This window comes from Psittacula echo (genome assembly GCF_963264785.1).
Source record: "Psittacula echo genome assembly, chromosome: 13".
NCBI lineage: Eukaryota > Metazoa > Chordata > Aves > Psittaciformes > Psittacidae > Psittacula > Psittacula echo.
The window spans coordinates 14748245-14769208 of NC_137749.1; the positions used below are offsets into that span (position 1 = coordinate 14748245).

A 20964-nucleotide genomic window follows, 5' to 3' on the forward strand; every position below is an offset into this window, starting at 1 on the left:
GTCACTGACCAGGCTGGAGCTGTGGGACTGCTGGGGGTGCCTCATGTGTCCCCCAGGTCCACAGATGTGTCCTTATGGTGGGTTAACCAGTGACTGCTCTGAAGCTCTGCTGTCCCTGTTCAGGGTCAAGGTCTCTTGGTTCCACTATTGTGGGTGTCACTTGGCTTCCACAGGTCCTTGTGTGACTCCCAAGCAGGCTGAGCCCAGCACTGCCAGAGGCATGGGGATGCCAGACATCAAGAGATGGACCCTGGGACAGTCAGGCACATAGAAACACGGAATCCCAGCCTTGTTTGGGTTGGAAGGGACCTTAAATCTCATTCAGCTCCAGACCTCTCCCACGGGCGGGGACACCTTCCGCTGGAGCAGCTTGCTCCAAGCCCCTGTGTCCAACCTGGCCTTGAACACTGCCAGGGATGGGGCAGCCACAGCTTCTCTGGGCACCCTGTGCCAGCGCCTCAGCATCCGCACAGGGAAGAGCTTCTGCCTAAGAGCTCATCTCAGTCTCCCCTCTGGCAGGTTAAAGCCATTCCCCTTGGCCTGTCCCTACAGGCCCTTGTCCCAAGCCCCTCTCCAGGTTTCCTGCAGCCCCTTTAGGCACTGGAGCTGCTCCAAGGTCTCCCCTTAAGGAGCCCAGCTGGGGCTGCCACATCCCAGGGCAGATGGACGCTGGGGTTGTTGGCCACCTAAGACAGCCCAACCCCAGGGCTCTTGGGCATCCAGGGCTGCCGGAACCCCGGCTCGGCAGGATCCCGGCGCTGCTGCATCTCTGGGGCTGCCACATCCCAGGGACCGCCGGACCCAAGGACCGTCCCCACGCCGGAGCCACGGGACTCCCAGGAGCTACCGGAGCCCCGGGCTGAGCTGGGAGCCAGGACCCCTCATCCTTCCCTCGGGGATCCCTCCGCACACTCCTCGGCGCTGCCCACCCGGGGGACCCCCGGGCCCGTCGGGGCGGTGCTGCCCGCGGTGGGGGGCGCGGCCCCCGGAGCCTGGCCCGCCGTCACGGGAACCAATGCGGAATTTCCTGGCGGGCGGCGGGGCCCCTCCCGCTGCTGCCGGGGGGGTGCGGGGGGTGGCGGCGGCGGAGAGCTCGCACTGCGGCTTCCGCCCGCCGAGCAGCGGCCAGGGCCGGGCGGGCAGCGGGCACGGGGGGGCCGGGGCGGGCGGCGGAGCGAAGGGCGGGGGGAAGCGCCCCGTATGGGATGGGCCGCGTCAGGCCGGGCCCCGCCGCTCCGACGGTGATGGCGACCCGCGGGCTGCGACCGCCCCGCCGCGCCCGAGCCGGAGCCGCGGAGCTGCCGCTGGTGCTGGTGCTGGTGGTGCTGAGCCAAGGAGCCGCGCAGGAGCTGAGCCCCCGCGGCAGGAACGTCTGCAGGGCCGGAGGGTAGGAGCGGCGGGACGGGACGGGACCCCGCGAGCAGCGGGGCCGGGGCGCGGGGTGCGGCGGGATGGGGAGGGGGGGACACGGGACACACACACACGGACCCGCCGCTGGGCGCCTTCTAGGGTGAAATCCAGCTTGTGAGGAGCTGAGACGGGGGGAGCCGGGCACCGGGAAGGGGCGAGGAGCTCTGCCCGTGCGGGGCCGGGGATGGGGATCCGGTCCTGACCGCCGGGAGAGGTGCGGGGACCCGGTTCTGGGCACACCGGGGCCGGTCCTGCTAGCCTTTAGGGCAGTCCTGCTCCGCGGAGCCGGTTCTGAATGCCCTGGGGCTGGTCCTGCACTTCGCGGCGGCCGGGAGTGCTGTGAAGACCCCGTCCTGCAGGCTCAGTGGCCGGTTCTGCACAGCCCGAGGCCGATCCTGCTGCGGGGACCTTTTCTTGAGTGCCTCTGGTGATCATCGAGTCGTGCTGTGGGGAACCAATCCTGCATCCCTGGGGCCGGTTCTGCTGTGGGGAGCCGACCTTGGGTGCCTCCGGGCATCGGGTTGCACTGTGGGGGGGCGGGTCCTGCACCCCCTGCAGCCAGTCCCATGGCCGAGCAGGATGCAGGATGCTTTGGGTATCCTAGTGGAGCTGCCCAGGGCTGCTCGAGATGGTGGACTTGGCAGCTCCAGCACCCTCGGTTTTGGCTTCAACGAGTGGGTGCTGGCACTACCTGGCTGCCCCCGGGGGTCACATCCTGCCTTCCTGTTCGGGATGGGGACAGAGCCCTGGGAGCTGGCACTGCCTTGTCCTCACTCCCTGAGCTCTGCCTCTACCACAGGTCACTCTGCAGAGCATCGCCTCGGGCCAAGCTTCTCTGCAGTGCTGGGGCTTGGTGCTGGCCAGGCTGGCCCCAGCCAAAGGGGGAGAGTGCCCACAGCCGCTGCCTCCTGGCTGGGAGAGCTCCAGCCCCTGCCCTTGCTGGGGGGCCCAGGCCATAAATGCACCTTTACATCTCGCCTGTGAGGTCAGATGAGTCCACAAGGAAAACATGTGCTGAGAGCGAGAGGGGCCGCATAATGGCTCCATTCAGCAGGGCCGCAGGGGCTGGTGCCCCCTCCTCAAGTTACAGCCAGAGTTTCCTAAGGAGGCATTTCAGGAGCCAGAGCGGTGACTGCTGTGGATGTGGGATGCAGGAAGTGGTTCCTCCTCACTGCCCATCATCTGTCCCGGCAAAACTGCCACCATGTCCTGGGGTGGCAGCGGGGATATGAAGCAGTGTCCCCCCTACCCTGCCCTGTTCCCAGCATCCAGCCCCACGTGCTGGGGATGGGGTGTCTGAGTGCTCCCCTTTGCGCCATTCCTGCTGGAGGGATGCTGCACCCAGCGCCGCAGGGCTTGGACACGAGGCACTCACCAGCAAGCAGACAGGGTGCAGGGGGTGATGTCCATCCTCCCGTGGGGCCTGGAGGCAGCCTGGGTGCCAGACAAGGTGGGGAGGGGACAGCCCTTGAGATGTCCTCCTTGGCATGGAGGATGCCCAGTGTGTCACCATCCAAACCCACCTTGGTGGCCCCAAGAACTGGAGTGCTGTGGGTCCTTCCCTGGCCCTGGGGCTTTGGGGCAGGTCCCAGTGTCCCCCACCCAAGCTGGGTGAAGCTGCTGTTTGGATCTGTGGTTGTGAGGCTCTGCCAGACACCTCCATCCCTCGAGGATGCCAGTCGTGAGTTTTGGGGGACTTGAGAGGAGGATTCTGCTTCAGCTCCTTCTGTGACCTCCTGAGACCTGGCTAGTGAGCAACAATCCAAGGAACTATGTGGGGCAGAAGAAAAGGGATGTGTGTGGGCAATTTGGTGTTAAAGTTTTCCTTCCTAATTTTGAAGTTCTTTTATAACCAAGTTACAAGCTGGGGTGCCACTCTCCGACGCTGGTGTTTGGGGTGCAGGCCGGTGCCTGGGCACTGCTTTGTCCCCATCCTGCTCTCACCAACACTTTCTTTTGGTGAGCGTTGCTTTTAAACTTTTTTTTCCTTTTCTTTCTCTGCCTGAAGAGTTTCCACAGTCCTGCTCCAGGGAATCTCTGCCTTGCACCCCAGGGATGGGGTTGAGTCGGGGACCTGGAGCTGGCATCATCCAGGGGGGATGCTGCTGGCTGGGACCCAATGGTCCCTGTGTGCCACATGGGAGGAGCTGGGTGGCACCAAGTGATGGGTGATATGGAGAAAGAAGGAGCTCAGTGCCAGGGTGCTGCCTGGGAGAAGCAGTGGGGTGGGGAGGACTGGGGATGGCCACGGGGCTGGGGAGGGGACAGCAGTGCTGTGAGCTGTGGGGACACGCTGCGTGCCCACGTGCTGAGAGCAGGAGGTCTCACATGGGACCATCTGACATGGGACCACGGCAGTGGCTCCCACCCAAGCCCCAGGGTCTCTCTTCTGCTCTGGGGGTGTAAGCCCACTCCTCACTGTTTTAGGGGGGGCTGTCTGGAGCTGTCCCTCCGGTTTCAGGAGCCCCCTCCATAGCTGTGGGTGAAGGGGATGTGCTTCAGGAAGCAATTCATCCACAAGAAAAATATTCTGCCTCCATAGAAGCCCCCAGAGCATCCATGGAGGTGCTGCTGGTGCTCGGCACGAGCAGGATGTGGCCATGCACTGCGCATTGAGCAATTGTCCCTGCAGGTCACGGCCCTGGCTGTCCCCACATCCCTGCTCCTTTCTTCCACATCAGCAGGGCTCCCACATCCTGGACAGGTCTTAGAGGCAGCTTTTCCTTCTTCTTTTCCCAGCGTTTGAAGTGCTTTGGAGAAGAGGGAATAGAAGGTGGATTTGCACCCGGCATGTCTGCAGTGGCAGGACCCTGTGGGGCACGAGGGACCTTTTAAACAGATCTCCCAGTTACCCCAGTTCCAGTGGTCATGGGATGTATGGAGCGAGCCCTCTTTGCAGGAGCTGAGACCAGAAGATGTGTTTTAGACCCTTGTCCCATGGGTCATGCTGCAGCCAGCACCACCGCTACCTGGGGCTGGCTGTGCTCAGGGACCAGTCTGTGTGCTACACTGGGAGCACCAGTGACCCGTGCTGCGTCCCAGCTGCCTCTGCTCGCAATGGGAGTGAGTTTATTTGCTATCAAAGTCACTGATAGAGGAGATTGGGGCTGAGCAGAGGGGTGCCGGATGCCAGCAGCGGGCACAGGGAAGCAGGGATTAGCTGTCAGCCACAAGGTAAACACAATCCCAGTGCTGTGAGTGGGCTGGTGGTGGTCACGGTGCTGCTCACCTCCTCCAGCTCACGGCCGGGGAGGGGTTTCTCCCTCCTGCCACTGTTTTAGCAGCAACCCACCGTCAGCCGTGGGGCTTTCATCACAGGTGATGCTTTTTGGTGCTTCCCCTGTAATGCCCATTTTGGCAGCCAAGCCAAGCTGTTCGAGGGAGGAGGTTTCCCAAGCAGAAGGGTTTCCCCTTGCAAACCTGCTGTGGTTTCATCGAAAAACCACCAAATGCTGAATTTCCAGAGGGAGGAGCAATAAAGGCAGGCCCAGGTGGGACAGTGGCTGCTTTGAGAGGGTCAGGACACCACAGACCCTTCCTGCTGCACCCTAGCATGGCAGACACTGAGGAGGGGGCAGCCTCAAGCCTCGTGCAGAGAAGAACCTTGTCTACAGCCCACTCGGTCTCTGGGGAGGTGGTTTGGGGGTTCACCCCCCTTTGCCCTTAACACCCTGCATCCCCTTGTGTGCTTGCCCAGGGCAGAGCCCCCTCACTTGAGCCCCGCTGTCCCCACACGGGGGGTTTCTCCGGCTGCCGTCGTAGCATCTTGCAGCCACTTCGGCGGCTGAAGGATGGAGCTATTTTGGGCTCGTCTGCGAGGCATTCTTTCCAGGCCTTGAGTCATTTTTGTGGTTCTTTTCTGCCTCTTTTCCAACTTTTCCCCATCTGCTGTGAGCAGGGGACGCGCTGCTCCTGGCAGGGCCGGGCGGGCGCTGGGACCTCCCTCCAGTGCCCCCAGTACCGGTGCTGGGCCGGGGGCTGCTGGCAGCTCTCTCACTCCCTCCCCGGCCCCAGGACAAGGCTGTCTGGCAGCCAGACGAGATCCTGTGACTGCACTGGGTTTGAGCGGATACTTCCTCACTGTCTCCTCCTCTTCTGCGTTTGTTACTTATAAAGAGGAAAAGGGGGAAAAAAAAAAGAAAGAGCAAAACGCATTCCAGGCTGTGCCGCGGAATGAGCGGCCCTGGATTGACTGCAGCACCCACTCGGGTCCTTTATAGCTCTCAGCATCGCCCCCAGGGCTGGCCGGGACCAGGCAGTATGGTACCACCAGGGATGAGCAGGGTCCATGCAGGAATGAGCAGGCCCCCCCAGGGATGAGGGGGTTTCCTGCAGTGTCCTGGAACAGGGAGTGTGTTCCCTACACCTGGGTTGCAGCATTGGGAGCCCCCAGCCTGTCACTTGGGGGTCATTGAACAAGTGTGGGTGAGGTGTCCCCGGGTGTCCCATCCCAGTAAGGACCTGAGCATCTCTGGCTGAGCCTCCGAGGGGTTCTGAGACCCCATCGTGGTGCTGGCCAGTGTCAGGCTTGTGCTAAAAATGCTTTGGGTGATGGTCTTGTGCATGGTGCTCCCTGGAGGTGGTGGCACTCCTGGGCATCCGAGGGCTCAGGAATACATCCCAGCCACATGCAGTTGGCATCACACAGCTTCTGTGTGGGGGATATCCCCCAGGAGCTGTGCTCGAGACGTTCTTTTCCCAGCTTTTAGGGGTTTGGGGGATTTCTTTTGTCAATAATGGTTCCAAACACACCTTTCCTGGTTTCGCCACTCCTGGCTCGAAGAGGAACTAATCCTGGCCTCACTCCTGGCTGAATTCAGTGCCCATGGGAGCCCCCAACAGCTCTGCGTGGTGAGGAGCAGCCAGCAGCGTTCTTTGTCCCATGGGAGACAAAGGAAGCAGCCTCCAACCAGGCTGCAACTGACCGGGAGTGAGACCTCTCACCATCATGGCACTGATGCTCCCATGGAGTTCTGGGAAAGACTAGGGCTTTCTGAGGGTCATAACCGTTCATGGTGCTTTTTCTTGCCCTCTGTAGCTCCACAGTGCTCGTGTGCTGCCCAGGATGGAGGCAACAAGGAAGCGAGTGTTTAATAGGTAAGCACTGGTGTCTTCCTGTGTTGGACGCTGCTCATCTGCCCATCCTTTGCTAAGCCCTCCTGGCCTCACTGCTGTTGTCAGAGGCCACCCTGATGTGCCCCACAGCGGGGACCTCTGCCTGCAGCCAGGCTCCCTGGGGATGCCGAGGCCTGTCCTGCCTCTCTGTGGTACTTGAAGCCAGCAGCGTGTGGATGGAATGGGTGCTCAGCCCCAGTGCTGGGGTGCTGGGGTATCCCCTGAACCCACGGTGACACCCTGGGGTGCACCAGGCACCAGACGGCTCCTCCGCATGGAGCATCACCCCCGCTCGCAGGCTGGGGGGTTTCTCTCCATGCTGGCCAGCTCTGGGGGTGCTGCTCTGGGACCCAAGGGCCAGCCAGGGTTCCCCAGGGTGAAGCATGGGGACAGGGAAGGTGCAGCTGCAGGGATGGGACCCAGAGACTTCCCACAGCAGCGTGAGGAGCCAAGGCAGAGCCGCCGAGACCAGGCACGTGTCTGTCATGGCCCCAGTGAGGAGAAGCTGCTGGGGCAGCTCCAGCCAGGGCCACGCCAGGCGGTACAGTTCCTACAGGGGCACGGATGCTGAGCATGAGGCCCTGGAGCTCTGATCCTCTGCGCTGATCCACAGGCACGGGGCTGTTCCAGGCTTCCTGAGCTATCCCCGCAGCCTCGGCTGGCCATGGGACTCTCCTTGCCCCAGGAGAGACGGAGGAGCTCAGTGCACCAGCCTGGGGCACCAGCAGTGTGCAGCCAGCAGCCAGGACACGTAACCAACTAACCCACCGTGCATGAGCCCTTGTAACCGCTCGCTGCATGCGTTGGGTGCCTGCACACCAGGAACAGGACATGGTACATTTGGCATGAGGGAGGACAGGGTCTGCCAGGACAGTGGGGGGAGGATGGTCCCACCAGCAAGCTTTCCCCATCTCCTTGCCCCCCAACCCGCTCTAACCCTTAGACTCACTGCTCCTAACCTGTGTAATCTGTCTATTTTAGGGGGTTCTATAGTATCCATCACCGTAGGTCTAACAGCTCCCAGGTAAGGTGAATGGGATGGGTGGTCTGCTCTCCCGTGTGGCTTCTAAGGTGGCTCATCTAGGGCCGTGCAGGACCTGCCTGTGCCAGCCTGCACCACGATGCTGCCTGTCCACATCCTGCTCCTGCCCCAGCACAGGGACCCCTCACAGCAGAGGGGCTGCTGGCCCAGGAGGAGAGGCAGTGGTGGGGTGGCAGTGACACCACTGTGTCTGTAATGAGTGGAGGGGACAGGGGACTGCCTGTGACCCCCCCAACCCATGTCCCTGTTCTCCTCCGGTGCCCACAGGCAGTCCTGGCACAGGGGTGCTTCTACTGATGACACAGGAGCTGAGCCACTGCTGGGTGCAGACACAGACAGGGACGGATTGGGCTGGGTGGCAGGAGGCTGGTGGCAGGGATGGAGCTGAATGGGGTGGCAGGAGGCTGGTGGCCTTTTCTTGGCGAGGTCCCATCCAGCCTGACCGGCTGCTTGCCAGGACAGTCACTGTGCCACAGCACCTGGAATGCCACCACGCACCCTGCGGGGCCGGGGTGTGTTTGGGGACAGGGATGGGTCCAGTGTCATCGTGCTCCTTCCTGATGCCTGTCCATCCATCCAGCTGTGTGCGAGGGGAACTTCACCTGCAAGGAGAATGAGGTGTGCGTCCGGCCCGGCGAGTGCCGCTGCCGCCACGGCTACTTTGGTGCCAACTGTGACACCAGTGAGTACCGGCATGGCACGGGGTGTCCTCGGTGGGGTTCACTGGGGGTTAGCTCATCCCGGGGTGACTTCCCGGAGGTGGATGCTCTGCTCTGGCTTTGTGGCCAGGGCATCGTCCCTTTGGGGGGGTCTCCTCTGAGACCCAGCGCAGTAGAGCAGGGGAGTCACTGCACTAGAGGAGGGGGGTCACAGTGCTTGAGCGTCCCGTTGGGAGCTGGGGTCTCCCCTGGAGGCGGGGTTGTTTCCTGCAGGCAGTGCCAGGGCTGATGGCTCTGCCCTCAGAGTGTCCCCGGCAGTTCTGGGGTCCCGACTGCAAGGAGATGTGCAGCTGCCACCCCAACGGGCAGTGCGAGGACGTGACGGGGCAGTGCACCTGCAACCCCAACCGCTGGGGTCCCAAGTGCGAGAACTTCTGTCTCTGCAAGCATGGCAAGTGTGACCAGAAGACAGGCAAGTGTACCTGCGAGCCCAACTGGTGGGGACCGCAGTGCTCCAGCTCCTGCTACTGCAGCCACAACTCCCAGTGCGACCAGCAGACAGGGAACTGCCTGTGCCAGCCCGGCTGGTGGGGCCGTGGCTGCAACAACCAGTGCTCCTGCAACAACTCCCCCTGCGAGCAGTTCACGGGGCGCTGCCAGTGCCGGGAGCGGACGTTCGGGCCCCGCTGCGACCGCTACTGCCAGTGCTACAAGGGCAAGTGCAACCAGGTGGACGGGACGTGCACGTGTGAGCCGGGATACCGCGGGAAGTACTGCCGCGAGCCGTGCCCCGCGGGATTCTATGGACAGGGCTGCAGGAGGCGGTGAGTGCCCGGATCCCCTGGGCTCAGTGGGAGGTGGCGGCAGGAGGATTGAGGGATGCTGTGCAGGCTGATGGGCTCCCCCTCACAGTCATAGTCATGCCTAGACTGTGAATTCAGGACATTCCCGGGGAGGGGAAGGAGGTATTTTGCACTGATACTTCTGAGTGCAGTTCCAGAAAACGAGATAGTAAAGGTAGATTATTAATAATTAGAGCCATATTTTCTGTTCCCTGTTATCAAAGCCCCCTTTTTGCTGAGGTAAGGGGCTGAGAAAGATGAGGGAAGGGAGATGTTGAACAAAGGGAAGTTGCCGTTGCAGGTGTGGGCAGTGCAAGAGCCTGCAGCCGTGCACCGTGGCGGATGGGCGCTGCCTGACCTGCGAGGCGGGCTGGAACGGCACCAAGTGCGACCAGCCCTGCTCACCTGGCTTCTATGGAGAGGGCTGTGAGAAGCTCTGTCCCCCTTGCAAGGATGGTCACACCTGCAACCACATCAACGGCAAGTGCTCCCACTGCAACCCCGGCTGGATCGGAGACCGGTGAGTGCTGCAACCGGGACCAGGCGGGTGATGCCCAGCATCCCTCCTGCTCCCTGCCCGGCTTTGTGCAGCCAGAAGGGGAGGGCAGGGATGGGCTGAGCCCACTGGCACAGCCATGAGACTGGAGGGAGCCTGTGAGACCCCTGCCCTATGCCCCTATGCAGTGCTGGGTGTGGATGATTTTCTGGCAAAGAACGGCCACATACTCACATCAGCAAGTGCCTACGTGGAGTTCGACATGAACCAAGGGACAGCTAAAGGTGAAGGAGGATGGGAGTGAGGCACTGGGAGTGACAATCCCAGCAAGATAAGAAGGAGTTGGAATTTACTGAGTTGCTAAATTGTGGACTGTGGGCAAGCTTTGAAGGTCAGGTTCTCACACCTGTGCTTAACCAATTATATGTTAGTTGTTAAGGGCCTTAAAGATATGTATCCAACCACAATGTGCCAAGTTATTGTAAGCAACTTTAAACAATAGTATATAAAGAGTTAGTTTTCTGTAATAAATGGCTTTTGTCTGATCACATTGATCTCTGGCTGAGTCCATTCCGCGATAGCTGGGTGCTCATGGCAGGGCTCAGCTCTCAAGCTCAGATGCATTCCCGCAGGCTGTTGTGCCCAGGATCAGTTCCAGGGCTTTGAAGCACCCAAACAGGGATGATAACACACAGCCCATTTCCCTGCCTGCAGGCAGGAGGATCAGGGGGATGGATGCCAGCATTCCTCAGGATCCATGGATGCTCCATCGCCTGCCCTCATCCCTCCCATTTCAGGTGTGAAACGAAGTGCTGGAACGGGACGTACGGGGAGAACTGCGCCTTTGTCTGCAGTGACTGCGTCAATGGCCAGTGCCACTTCGAGACAGGCCGCTGCCTCTGCCACCCCGGCTCCCATGGCACCTAGTAAGTGAGGCACGGTGGGTGTGCTTGGGGTGCACCCCAGGGCTCCTGGGGTCTGGACCCTCTGGCTGGGGTCTTCCTAACCCCTGGGAAGACCCCCCCAGCCCTACTCCTGCCCAAGGGGGTTCCCAGACAAAAGGTTTCCTGTGGCGGAAGCACTCGTGGGCAATAATTGAGAAGAATTTTGGAAGGGGGAGAAGGGACACGCTTGTGGAGCCCTTAGCAAGAGAGGGACTTTGCTGTAGGAAATGTCTGTTTGGCAAAAACAAATGCTGTCGACAAAACAGTGGTTTCTTGGGGGATTTTAAGTCCAGGGTGGAATTTCTAGCCAAAAAGAGAGAACCACATCCCAGAATAGCAAAAAGCCTCACAGGCATGGCATCCACAGGGTGCTCCTGCTGCAAGCTACAGCTCTGGCCAGAGTCTTCCTCACCCCTGGGAAGAGCCCACCAGCCCTCCTCCTGCCCAAGGAGGGGGCACAGGGACATTGGATATCCTGCTTGCATTCCCTGGTGGTTTTGTCCAGTGTGGGACTGTGTGGAAAGGCAGGAAAGCATTTCCTTCTGCCTGGGGCATGCAGACAGCTCCCACAGTGCCGGTGTTGCTTGAATTTTCCCATCATTAACTGCAGGGGTGATGGCAGAAGAGGGGTTCGGAGCTGGGGTCCTGCCCATGCCAGTGTTTCACTCAGGACATATAAACAAGGAATGTTTGGATTTTGGGTGGGTTTTGGGGGTCTTCACCAACCCCTCATGCTGCTAAAAGAGCCGGATGGGCCCTGGCAGCAGCTCAGGCCGGGGCATCGTGTCCACCTTTGGCAGCAGAGGTGGAGGGAGGTGGGTGCTGGTGCTGCTTTCAGCAGAGTGCCGGACAGCAGCACATGGATTAAACTTCTGAGACCCCAGCACAGCACAAGGAGTGTGGGGACCGGGATGCTCAGGATGCAGCCACAGCCCCAGCAGCATCCCCAGCAGCACTGTAGCTGTGGGCTGAGCTGTGCTTTATGGATGTGCTCCAGGCTCAGGCTGCTCCCTGTGACTATGTGCAAACTCATGCATTTGTCAGTGTATAATTTTGCTAAAAAGGGATGATTTGTGGAAGGAAGGCAAGAACGATGTCCTCCCCGTGCAGGGGGTTCTCTCAGCTCTGCACTGGGAGGATACTAAAGTACCTGTGGCGTGCAGAGAGTTTTGTATCTCCTCCACATCATTCCCAGAGGTGTCAGGACCAGAGGTGACAGGAAAGCAAATTACTGCGCTGTGCTCTCCCAGAATGTGAGGAAATGCAGGTCTGGGCGGTGGGATGAGCAGTTTTGCCAGGGAACCATCCCTGCTCCCAGCCGCTGGAGCAGCCACTGGGCTCGGTGTGCGCCCAGCCAGCACCTAGCGCCTGGCAGGCACGAGGCTGGACTTTGCGAGTTGTTGGAGTGTGAAATGGGCCGAGCCGCCTGAAGGCACGGTGCCGAGGGCTGGGACATTCCCAGAGGAGCAGGTTTGGGCCAGGGCCCGCTGGCTCCTTACGGCTGCAGCCGCTCCGGCTGGGACGCTGCTGCTGGTGAACAGCTGCCGGAGGGTTCAGTGCCCAGCAGTGCCACCAGCATCCCTGAATCCACTGCCCCGTGTAGCCAAGGCCCTCAGTGCCATGGGTTAGTGGTGGCCTTGGCAGTGCTGAGAGCGGTTGGACTGGATGAGCTTAAAGGTCTTTTCCAGCCTGGCTCATGATCACTGTTTCCTCCCAGCTGTAACCTCACGTGCCCGCCCGGCCACTATGGAGCCAACTGCGCTGAAGCCTGCAGGTGCCACGATGGTGCCTGCGACCCGCTGACGGGCGCCTGCCACATGGGTGAGAGCCGGGATGGGCACAGGATGGGCACAGAATGGGCACTGGGGGTGCACGGGGCTGGATGGGGCTGAGCCACCTGTTCTGTCTTGCAGAGGCCAACCAGCGGATGGGGGTGATCGGCGCAGGAGCGCTCCTGGCACTGCTGCTCATCCTCCTGCTCTCCCTGCTCTGCTGCTGTTGCATCTGCCGCAAGAAGGACGAAGCCTGTGGGTGAGTACCAGGGCCAGGCGGGCTCCAGGCGGGCTCTGACACAAAGCCTGGGCAGGGAAGGGGGCAGCTGGAGGACATCGGTGACCAGTGCATGGGTGCGACCAGAATGGGGATGCAGGGACCACACTGAGACAGCAGTGCTGCAGGCAAACTGAGGCAGAGCAGCACCGTGTGTCCTGCACGTCCCAGGGGTATGAGCAGGTCCTGTTGCATCCTCAGGGCAGCACCCAAGCAGGGGGTGATGGAGGGACTCGAGGTGAGCCTCTTCCCTGACTGTTTCCCTCTCATGGGCCACCACTTCATGGAGACCTACTGGGTCCTCTCCAGTATCTGGGAGGATGGAACTCATCTGCAAAGGGAACCCTAAAACACGGTGAGGGCATCGAGATGTGACCAAGACCCCCAAGAACAACCCACTGGGCCATGGCCTGAGTCCTGGAGGGGGGCAATGGGTTGCAGCACTGCCAGCCTGGGATGCTGATGCTGGCAGCGTGTTGGCAGCGCCGGTTGACATCCCCATTGCAGAGGGAAAGGCTTGTGCTGCTCAGCATGGGCCAGGCTGTGGGAGTTCCTCCGGCCACGGTGAATCCCTTCTCTCATGCTGGCAGCCGCTGCTCTGGAATTTTCCAGAAGCTCCTGTTGCAGCCATGCCAGCTCAGCCCTGTCCCGCACATCTGGCTCAGAAGCCCTGGGGGCTGCAGGCAATTACCCACAGAGAAAAGCACTGGCGCAGCGCCCTGCGGTGAAGTGTTGGACAGGAAGAGGGGAGATCAGTTCCCTCTCTCCCACAGTGCCTGGACCTCTGCAGTGTTCCCCAAAAGCCGGGTCTCCGGCAGTGCCACCCCCACGGCAGTGCCTTGTGGAGCATCCCAAGTGACGGGCACAGAACAGGTTGTGTATCAGCCCGGGAAGCCGCTCGCTCCTGCGGCTGCAGATAATTGCTTGAAAACACCTCAAAACCAGAGAGCAAATAAAGAGAAGCCATGTGTTTGTTCTGGGGTCTCGGCTGGGCGTTCTGGGTGCTTTGGGCTGCCAACAGCCGTGGCCGGCTCCAGCCTTGCCACCACCCCCTGGCACTGCTCTGCATCCCGGTGTGGTGGGAGCCGGTGCCGGGCTGGCAGCACCCTCGGCAGGTCTCCAACCCCCCTTTCACCTGCCCATTATTTTCCCCTAACACCCTTTGTCTCTGCAGACCCCTGAAGCCCTGACTCTCTCCATCACCCTGTGAACGCTGTCCCCACCGCAGGGTGGCTGCTGGTGCCTCTCTGATGCGGCTGTCACCTTCTCTTGCAGCTCCGGCCTTGACCCGGCAGCAGCCAAGAAGCCACCGAGACGCTTGTGTGGGCGATTCAGCCGCATCAGCATGAAGCTCCCGCGCATCCCACTGCGCCGCCAGAAGCTGCCCAAGGTCATGGGTAAGGTCTGGGGAGGGGGCACAGAGCCACAGCCCAGGGGCTGACCCCTCACAGGACAGAGCAGGACTCGCAGCCCCCAGCCCAGGCAGCGAGCACAGCACAGCAGGGACGGGAACACACAGGTCCCCAGCTCCATCAAACTGCTTGGTGTGAGCGTGTGGCTCACAGGGGCTGAGCCCTTTCTGCAGCTTCTGGATGTTCTGGGCTTTGCAAGGGTGGCTGCCTGGTGACCGGAGCTCTGCTGAGCTGCTCTGTGGGGATTTGAGGTTCCCTAGGTAGGGGAAATGTCCCTGTTGCACCATGGAATTGCCTCATTTGGCCTTTTGGTCCGGACCTAACCCTGCCCAACCTTTGTGTGGAGCCTGAGCATCCCAGCAGGGGCCAGAGCCCACCCTGCTGCTGCGTGCAGCAGAGGTGAGGATAGAGGGCAGGGATGTTGAGTGAGCTCCCCCCACTGCCTGGGCACAAACTGCACTTGCAGGGGATGCTCACATGTGGCAAAGGGCCTGACCTAGAGCTGTCAGGGCTTTTGGGGACCCAGGCAGCTGGGGAACAGCGTCCTCTGCACCAAACCCTCCCTGTGCTCATCCCAGTGTGAGGAGCTGGGGATGCGCTGCCGCAGAGAGGACCCCATTGAGTAAACCAGAGGGTGCTGCGCTGCCGTGGGGCTCAGCCTCCCTTCCCTGGGTGTGCAGTGACAGTGGGATGTCCTGAGCCGCGACATCCCGCTCAGCATGATGCCAGGTCCCCCATTCCGGGTGAGACATGGCCCCATCCCAGCACACGGTTCCTGAGCTCCTTCATCACAGCCTCCTTGCCGTGTGGGGCACAGCAAAGCCCTGCCATGGAGCAGGGTGTGTCGGGGCCAGAGAAACATTCCTACTGCAAGGATAACAGAGGCCGTGTTTGTGGAAGGGGCCGGGCAGGGCTCGGGAAGGACAGAGGGTGCCTGTGTGCGGCAAGGGCAAGGGGAGCTCAAGGGGGGCTGCCTGCGCCTTCCCTGCGCCAGCCCAGAGGCAGCTGGAGCCCATCCAGCTTCTCTGTGTAAACAGGACGGCAGTGGGCCCGGGAAGGGGTGAGGACGGTGCCAGAGGGATGCTCAGGATGGCCTCGTGTCCTGGCAGGGCTGTGGCTATTCCCAGAGCCTGGTGGTGAGGCTGGGGGTTGTTAGGAAAAGAGAACAGGCTTTGGTCAGGGCTTGCCTTGTTCATCACGTCAGCCCGCGCACTGGAGCCAGTGGGTTTTGGCAGCTCTAGTGCATGGTGCAACGACGCCTCCAGCCCCCGCTGGGTCTGGGGACCCCCCGGGCAAGGGGGAGCTGCTGAGTGCCTGGAGCAGCTTCATCCCGGTGGTGCCCGTGACCGCGGTGCCATGTCAGCACACAGCTCCACCTGGAAGCCACAGTGGCCACAACACAGTAGCCTGCTGCCATGTTGGTCCTGCCCCAGCAGGAGGGTCCAGGGATGCAGAAATGCCCCATCCCAAAGGCCACGTCAGAGCTGGAGGTGCTCAGGACCCTGTGGGGATGTCATGGGTAAACCGGTGCTGCCTGAAGCCGCGGATGCCCAGCAGATGGTTGCTCTGGATCCACTTATGTCCTTGCAGAGCTGCTGCCCCAGCCATGTGTTTGCTGGCACTGGGTGGGTTTCCCCTCTGAGCTCAAACATGATCGTGGTCAATAACAGCGAGCACAAGCCCACACATGGTAAAAACTTCCCAGGCGGGATACCAGGTCTTCCTGAAGCTTATCAGGAGCCGCAGGTGTGCCCCTGGACAGCTTCTTCCCAGCCTTGGCATCAGCTTTGGACCCACAGCATCTCCCTGGGGATTGCACCGAGCTGGCAGCCAGCAGGGCCACCCACAGCTTGGGCTGACCCCTGTGGCTGCACTGCCAGGGTTTGGGCCGCTGTGCAGGCAGGGCTGGGGTTGGCACCTTCATGCTGTGGCCCTGGGAGATTCTGGGGAGCAATGGCAGGAGGGGACTGGTGAGAAGCATCCATGTTTCTCCCAGCCCCATCAGCCAGGGGCATATATCGTCCAGGGGAAGTAAATCCCAAGGGACCACGCAGGAGCCCGCAGCCCCCTCTGGGTGTGCTGCACATCCTCTTTGTATCTTCTGGCCATATCCTGGGTCTCATTGAGGTCCCAGAGGCGCCTTGTGGCCGTGGGTCCCAGCCGCTCATCACGCCTCCTCTCAGGAAGCGTCTCCCTTCATCTACTTCCAGCCAGCTGCTTTTAATTTTCCCTTTTTGGTTTGTTTTAAAGAAAAGCCATATTGGAACTGCCACCTCCCCTCTGCAGCCATTTGCTCTTGCAATATCGCTGTATTGGGGTTTTCTTTCCTTTCTCCAAGAAGCCAAACTGGGCAGGGGCAGGTGGGCATCGTTGCCTTCCCTTTAATGCAGTCCTAATAAAGAATCAATGTTCTGGGAGAGGAGGACATCGCAATGACACTGAGAGTTATTTTATTGTAAAGCAGGGATGTGCAAGAATCCCCCAGTCCAACCAAGAAATTGCAGCGCGCCTTAGGTGTTGAGATGTGTGGGCAGAGGTGACAAATACCTGGGGGTAATTGTCACCCCCAAAGGGGCCCAGAGCTGAACACAGGATTTGAGGTGCAGCCTCACCAGTGCCCAGTGAAGGGGGACAGTCACTGCCCTGGCCCTGCTGCCGCACTGGTGCTGATACAGGCCAGGTGCTGGGGGCTTCTTGGTTATCAGAGCACCTGGAGGTGCCTGAGTCTCGGGATGGGTCAGTCCCCTCCACTGAGCTGGGTGCTGCCATGGTCCTGTGATTCTATGACCACCCTCCTGGCTGGGCTGGGGTGTCTGGCAGTCCTGGCACTGACAGCAGTTCTTTGCCCTTGCAGTTGCCCACCACGACCTGGAGAACACCCTGAACTGCAGCTTCATCGAGCCGCCCTCTGTGGTGGAGCAGCCTTCCCCATCCTGGTCATCCCGCGGTTCCTTCTCCTCCTTCGACACTACGGATGAGGGGCCGGTGTACTGCGTCCCCCACGAAGGTGAGAAGGGAACAGTGCTTCCCCAGGGCTCCTCAGGGCTATCTCCAGGGGCTATCTCCTGCTCAGTGGAGGGGCATCACCTTTGCGTGGTGGGGACTATTACCCTGGCTCCCCATCCCCTGAGAAGGGATGCAGGGGACGATGTTCCCTCCCATTCGGTTTCACAGCTCCCTCCTCCAGGGTCGCTTTAAGAGCCTTCTTGTGACTGGGAGGAGGGAGCAGGGAACAACACCAGGGTGTGGGACACCGAGGGGGATGCTGTCCCATCGTGCTGCAGGAGCATCTCAGACCTTCCCCTCCCCGGGCACAGCCCCTGCTGACGCCCCCCGTGCTCTCTTCCTGCAGAGAGTGTTGGTGACAGCAGGGACCGGGGGACACCCGCCAGCCCCGGGGACAAGCTGGCGGCGCCGGCCAGCGGGGAGGAAGCGGGTGAATACACCTTCCTAAAGGAGACGGGCTCGGTCCGAGCCTTCCCGGCCGACAGCAGCGAAACGCCTCTGCTCAAGTCCTCGGACAGTGAGCGCTCATCCTGCGGCTCGGGCTCAGCCGGTGCTGCGCTCTATGCCCGGGTTGCCCGTCTCTCCAAGCAGTCCAAGGAGGAGGAGGATGGCACCGCAGAGCCACGCGGCCCCGGGAAGCCACCGTCCCCAGAACGGACCAAGCCCCGTCCCCCAGACCCAGCTACAAAGCCCAAAGTCTCCTGGATCCACGGCAGGTACAACTCCAGCCAATCCAACTCGCTGCCGGTGTCCAGCCGGTCCCCAGAGCGAGCGGCCGCCCGGTCCGACAGCCCCGAGCAAGGCCAGGGCTTGGCCAAGAGGAAGAGGAGCCCAAGCGAGACATCGGCCAGCGTGCAGGGCAGGGCAGAGGAGAGGGGCAGCGCGCGGGGCAAGGAGAAAGCACAGAAGCAACCGAAGGAGCCTGGTGTCTCTGAGGGCAAAGCCAGCCTGGCCGGGGAGCCCCAGTCGCCCTCCAAGCCCAAGCAGAGGAGCAAAGCCAGCTCAGAGCCCACAGAGAGCATCAACGGGGTGGTGCAGAACGCCTTCCGGAAGATGGGCGCCTTCCAGCCAGAGCGGCGGGCTGGGGACGCCAGGGATGCTCCGCGCAGCCCCGGCGCTGGCAAACCCCGCTCCGAGCCCCTCCATCCCCATCTGGCCTCCGAGCTGGCTGCCCAGCTGAAGGAAAAGACTCAGAGCCTCAACAAGGGGGACGGAGGCGCGCGGGCGAATGGGGTGGGCGTGCAGCGGGAGAAGCCCACTCCTCCGCAGAAAGCCAAGCGCTCGGCGGCCGCCGGCGGCCAGAAGACCAGCAAGCCCCTGCTGCCCACCTCCCCCCCCCTGCAGAAACTGATCCCCGGGGCGGCCGAGCCGGTGGCCGGGGAGCACAGATTGGGGGAGAAGCCGAGCGCCGGCAGCAGCCAGGACCCGGCTCCTCCCGGCGAGCAGACGGCCAAGAAAACCCCCATCAAAAAGCCCCCCAGAAAGAAGAGCCGAGAAGCCAGCCTGGAGCCGCCCAGAGCTGCCGCCGCGCCCGCTCAGGCCGTGCAGTGACCGGGAGCTGAGCACCAGCCCCGCGCCAGCCGGCCCCGCGCCGGAGGAAGGACGTTTGCCAGCACGGCCGGTGGGCATGGGAGCCTGGGCTGGGCAGGGGGCACGGGAGCAGTCCTGAGCCTCCAATTCCCCTTCTCTCCGTCTCTCTCATCCCCCTCTCTCCTTTAGTCTCCCCTGCTCCAGGACCTGGTCTTCCCCATCCATGCTCCACTGCCTGCTCCCTGCCAGGACCGCAGGGAGTTGGCCTGGCCACCAGCCCCGGGGGGGTTCGTGCTTGGCATCCCCCCCCTTTTTGTAGCAGTATTATTGACCGCATAAGCAGCGCTTGTACCCACAGTGTATTCTGCAGTAATGGAGCCGCTCGCTTCCCACACCCCATGCTTGGGGTGCAGTGGGGTGCGGGGACCCCGCGCCCATCACCGGCACCAAGCCGCTGCCCCGGCAGCCTGGGCTCCAGGCACGGCTCCATCGCTGGTGCTGCCGCAGCCGTGCCATGCCCGGCGTGGGGTCGAGCTGGTTTCGACCGATGCCACCCTCCCCTCCAGCCCTGGGGTTGCTTCTGGCCTGGAGAAGAGCCCTGGTTATGGCCAGAGCCAATGTCCTTTGGGCTCTCACTCCCACCCAGCAGCGTTGGAGGGATCGTTCGGTACGACAGAGCCTGGCACCTCTGCAGAGCGCTTCCCAATAAAAGTGTATTTCTTCCATAGCCAGGCGCTGTCTCTCTGTGCTCCAACTGCCCTGAGGGCAGGGACGTGCTGGCCAGCACCCGGCCTCACTGGGATGCTCAGCCTGGTCCTGAGCAGGATGCAGTGGGACATGGATGGACTCACAGCAGGTACAGGCAGGGAGGCAGGTCCCTGCTGGGACTGCAAGGACCAGCCCTGGGGCAGGATGAGGAGCCCCTCATCCCGCATATCCAGCATCCTCAGAGTGTGCCAGCTCCATGTCCATGCTGGTTGTTCTCCTTCAGCCTCTCTAGTTTCTTCATATCCCTCTTGACTGGGAGGCCCACACTGGACCCTACTGGGTGGAGCATCAGCAGCTTCCTTCAGGTGGCTGCCCATGACCTTCCCAGCGTCCCCCACCACCAGATTTGCCTTCCTCTGGAGAAGGGCAGCAACAAGCCGATGTCACCCTGAGGTCCACCATAGCTTCCAGGTACCTCCACCAGGGTACTTCCAGCTCAGGTGGATCAGATGCTTCTTCATGTGCTGCCACAGGCCATGAGGGACGTTGCCATCGCAAGGGATGAGGCATTGCCACTCCTGAGTATCATGAGGGGTTAGTTTGTCCACACAGTGTGGTTGTGATTCTCCTTTCCAAGCATCCTACTGGGGCGTGCAGGATGCTTGGAAATCATTGACTGGCAGCACCCCGAGATAGACACTGCTGAAGGGACTTTCTTGAGGGTTCCACAAACGAGCAGAGGCTGACAAACAGAACTCATTGAGTTTCACAGCTGAGTCCCACAGGACTTCCATTTGCTTTTCTAAGCTGCTTTGCTCTGCTCTCCTGGAGGTGCAGAAACCACTGACCTCAAAGGAAAAACAGCAGAACCCATCTACAGGAGGAGGTAGTAATGTGGAGCAAATCCAGGGCTTCTGCTCCCCTGGGATGGAGCAGGAGCCACCTTCCCTGACAGACAGGTCGCCTTTGGTGACAGCATGATGGCTTCACTAAATGCATTGCATGTGACCAGGGGGGAGCAGTGGGTGAGGCTGGCAGATGATGCTGTGATGGAGCAGGACCTGCCCCACAGCCGCCAGCCCTCCTCTCCACCAGCACCTCATCCAGGGGAGCAGAGGTGCACAGCAGCACCCGTGGCCGATCTTCTTCACCAGCACTGCAACACTGATCTGCTTCCTATTCCCTACCAGTTTCCCAACCTGAAGAAGGAACCATTGGGTTGGACAAGAGCGCGTTTGCTTTGGCTTGGCTGGCAAGCAGTGATAAAAGGGAGCCCGATGCCAACAATCCAGATCCTGCTTCAGGCCCTACCAAAAATAAACTCGGAAGAGGAATTCCAATGGGAATGAAACATGGACAGGACAGCGGGCTCCCAACATTGTATTGGGAATGTGCCTCCCATCAGTGCCAGGGGTATCTTATGCTGGAGGAGGTATTGTGAGGTGCTTAGGGAGCTCCATCAGCTCCACCAGCACCACACCAGCCAGGGCTATGGGGATATAAGTACACATTCAACTGATATTTCACGTGGTGTCTTCAAGTGTGTGCATTATACATGGGGAAATGGCGCTTTTCTTCTTTGTCCCAAAAGTGGATGGAAAGGTCCCTGATTGCCTTCCCTAGGAGACCGAACTCCAAGAATGGCCAGTCTGGAGGCACTGGAATGTACCTTGGACATATGGGTGAATCCCAGACTGGTTTGGGTTGGAAGGGACCTTAAAGCTCATCCAGTCCCACCCCCCTGCCACGGG

At 61.1% G+C, this 20964-nt stretch overlaps 1 protein-coding gene across 1 annotated transcript; it reads left to right on the plus strand.

Moving 5' to 3' along the window:
* Positions 1-1015: 1015 nt before the first annotated feature.
* Positions 1016-18526, plus strand: SCARF2 (scavenger receptor class F member 2; the record flags this gene model as incomplete). The annotated part of the gene is given in 12 exon segments (XM_080628923.1): positions 1016-1191; positions 1193-1387; positions 6449-6507; positions 8148-8249; positions 8531-9050; positions 9370-9588; positions 10362-10490; positions 12226-12329; positions 12422-12539; positions 13833-13954; positions 16824-16976; positions 17322-18526. Coding segments are annotated over 12 exon segments (3102 nt in total).
* Between the last annotated feature and the right edge of the window lie 2438 nt (positions 18527-20964).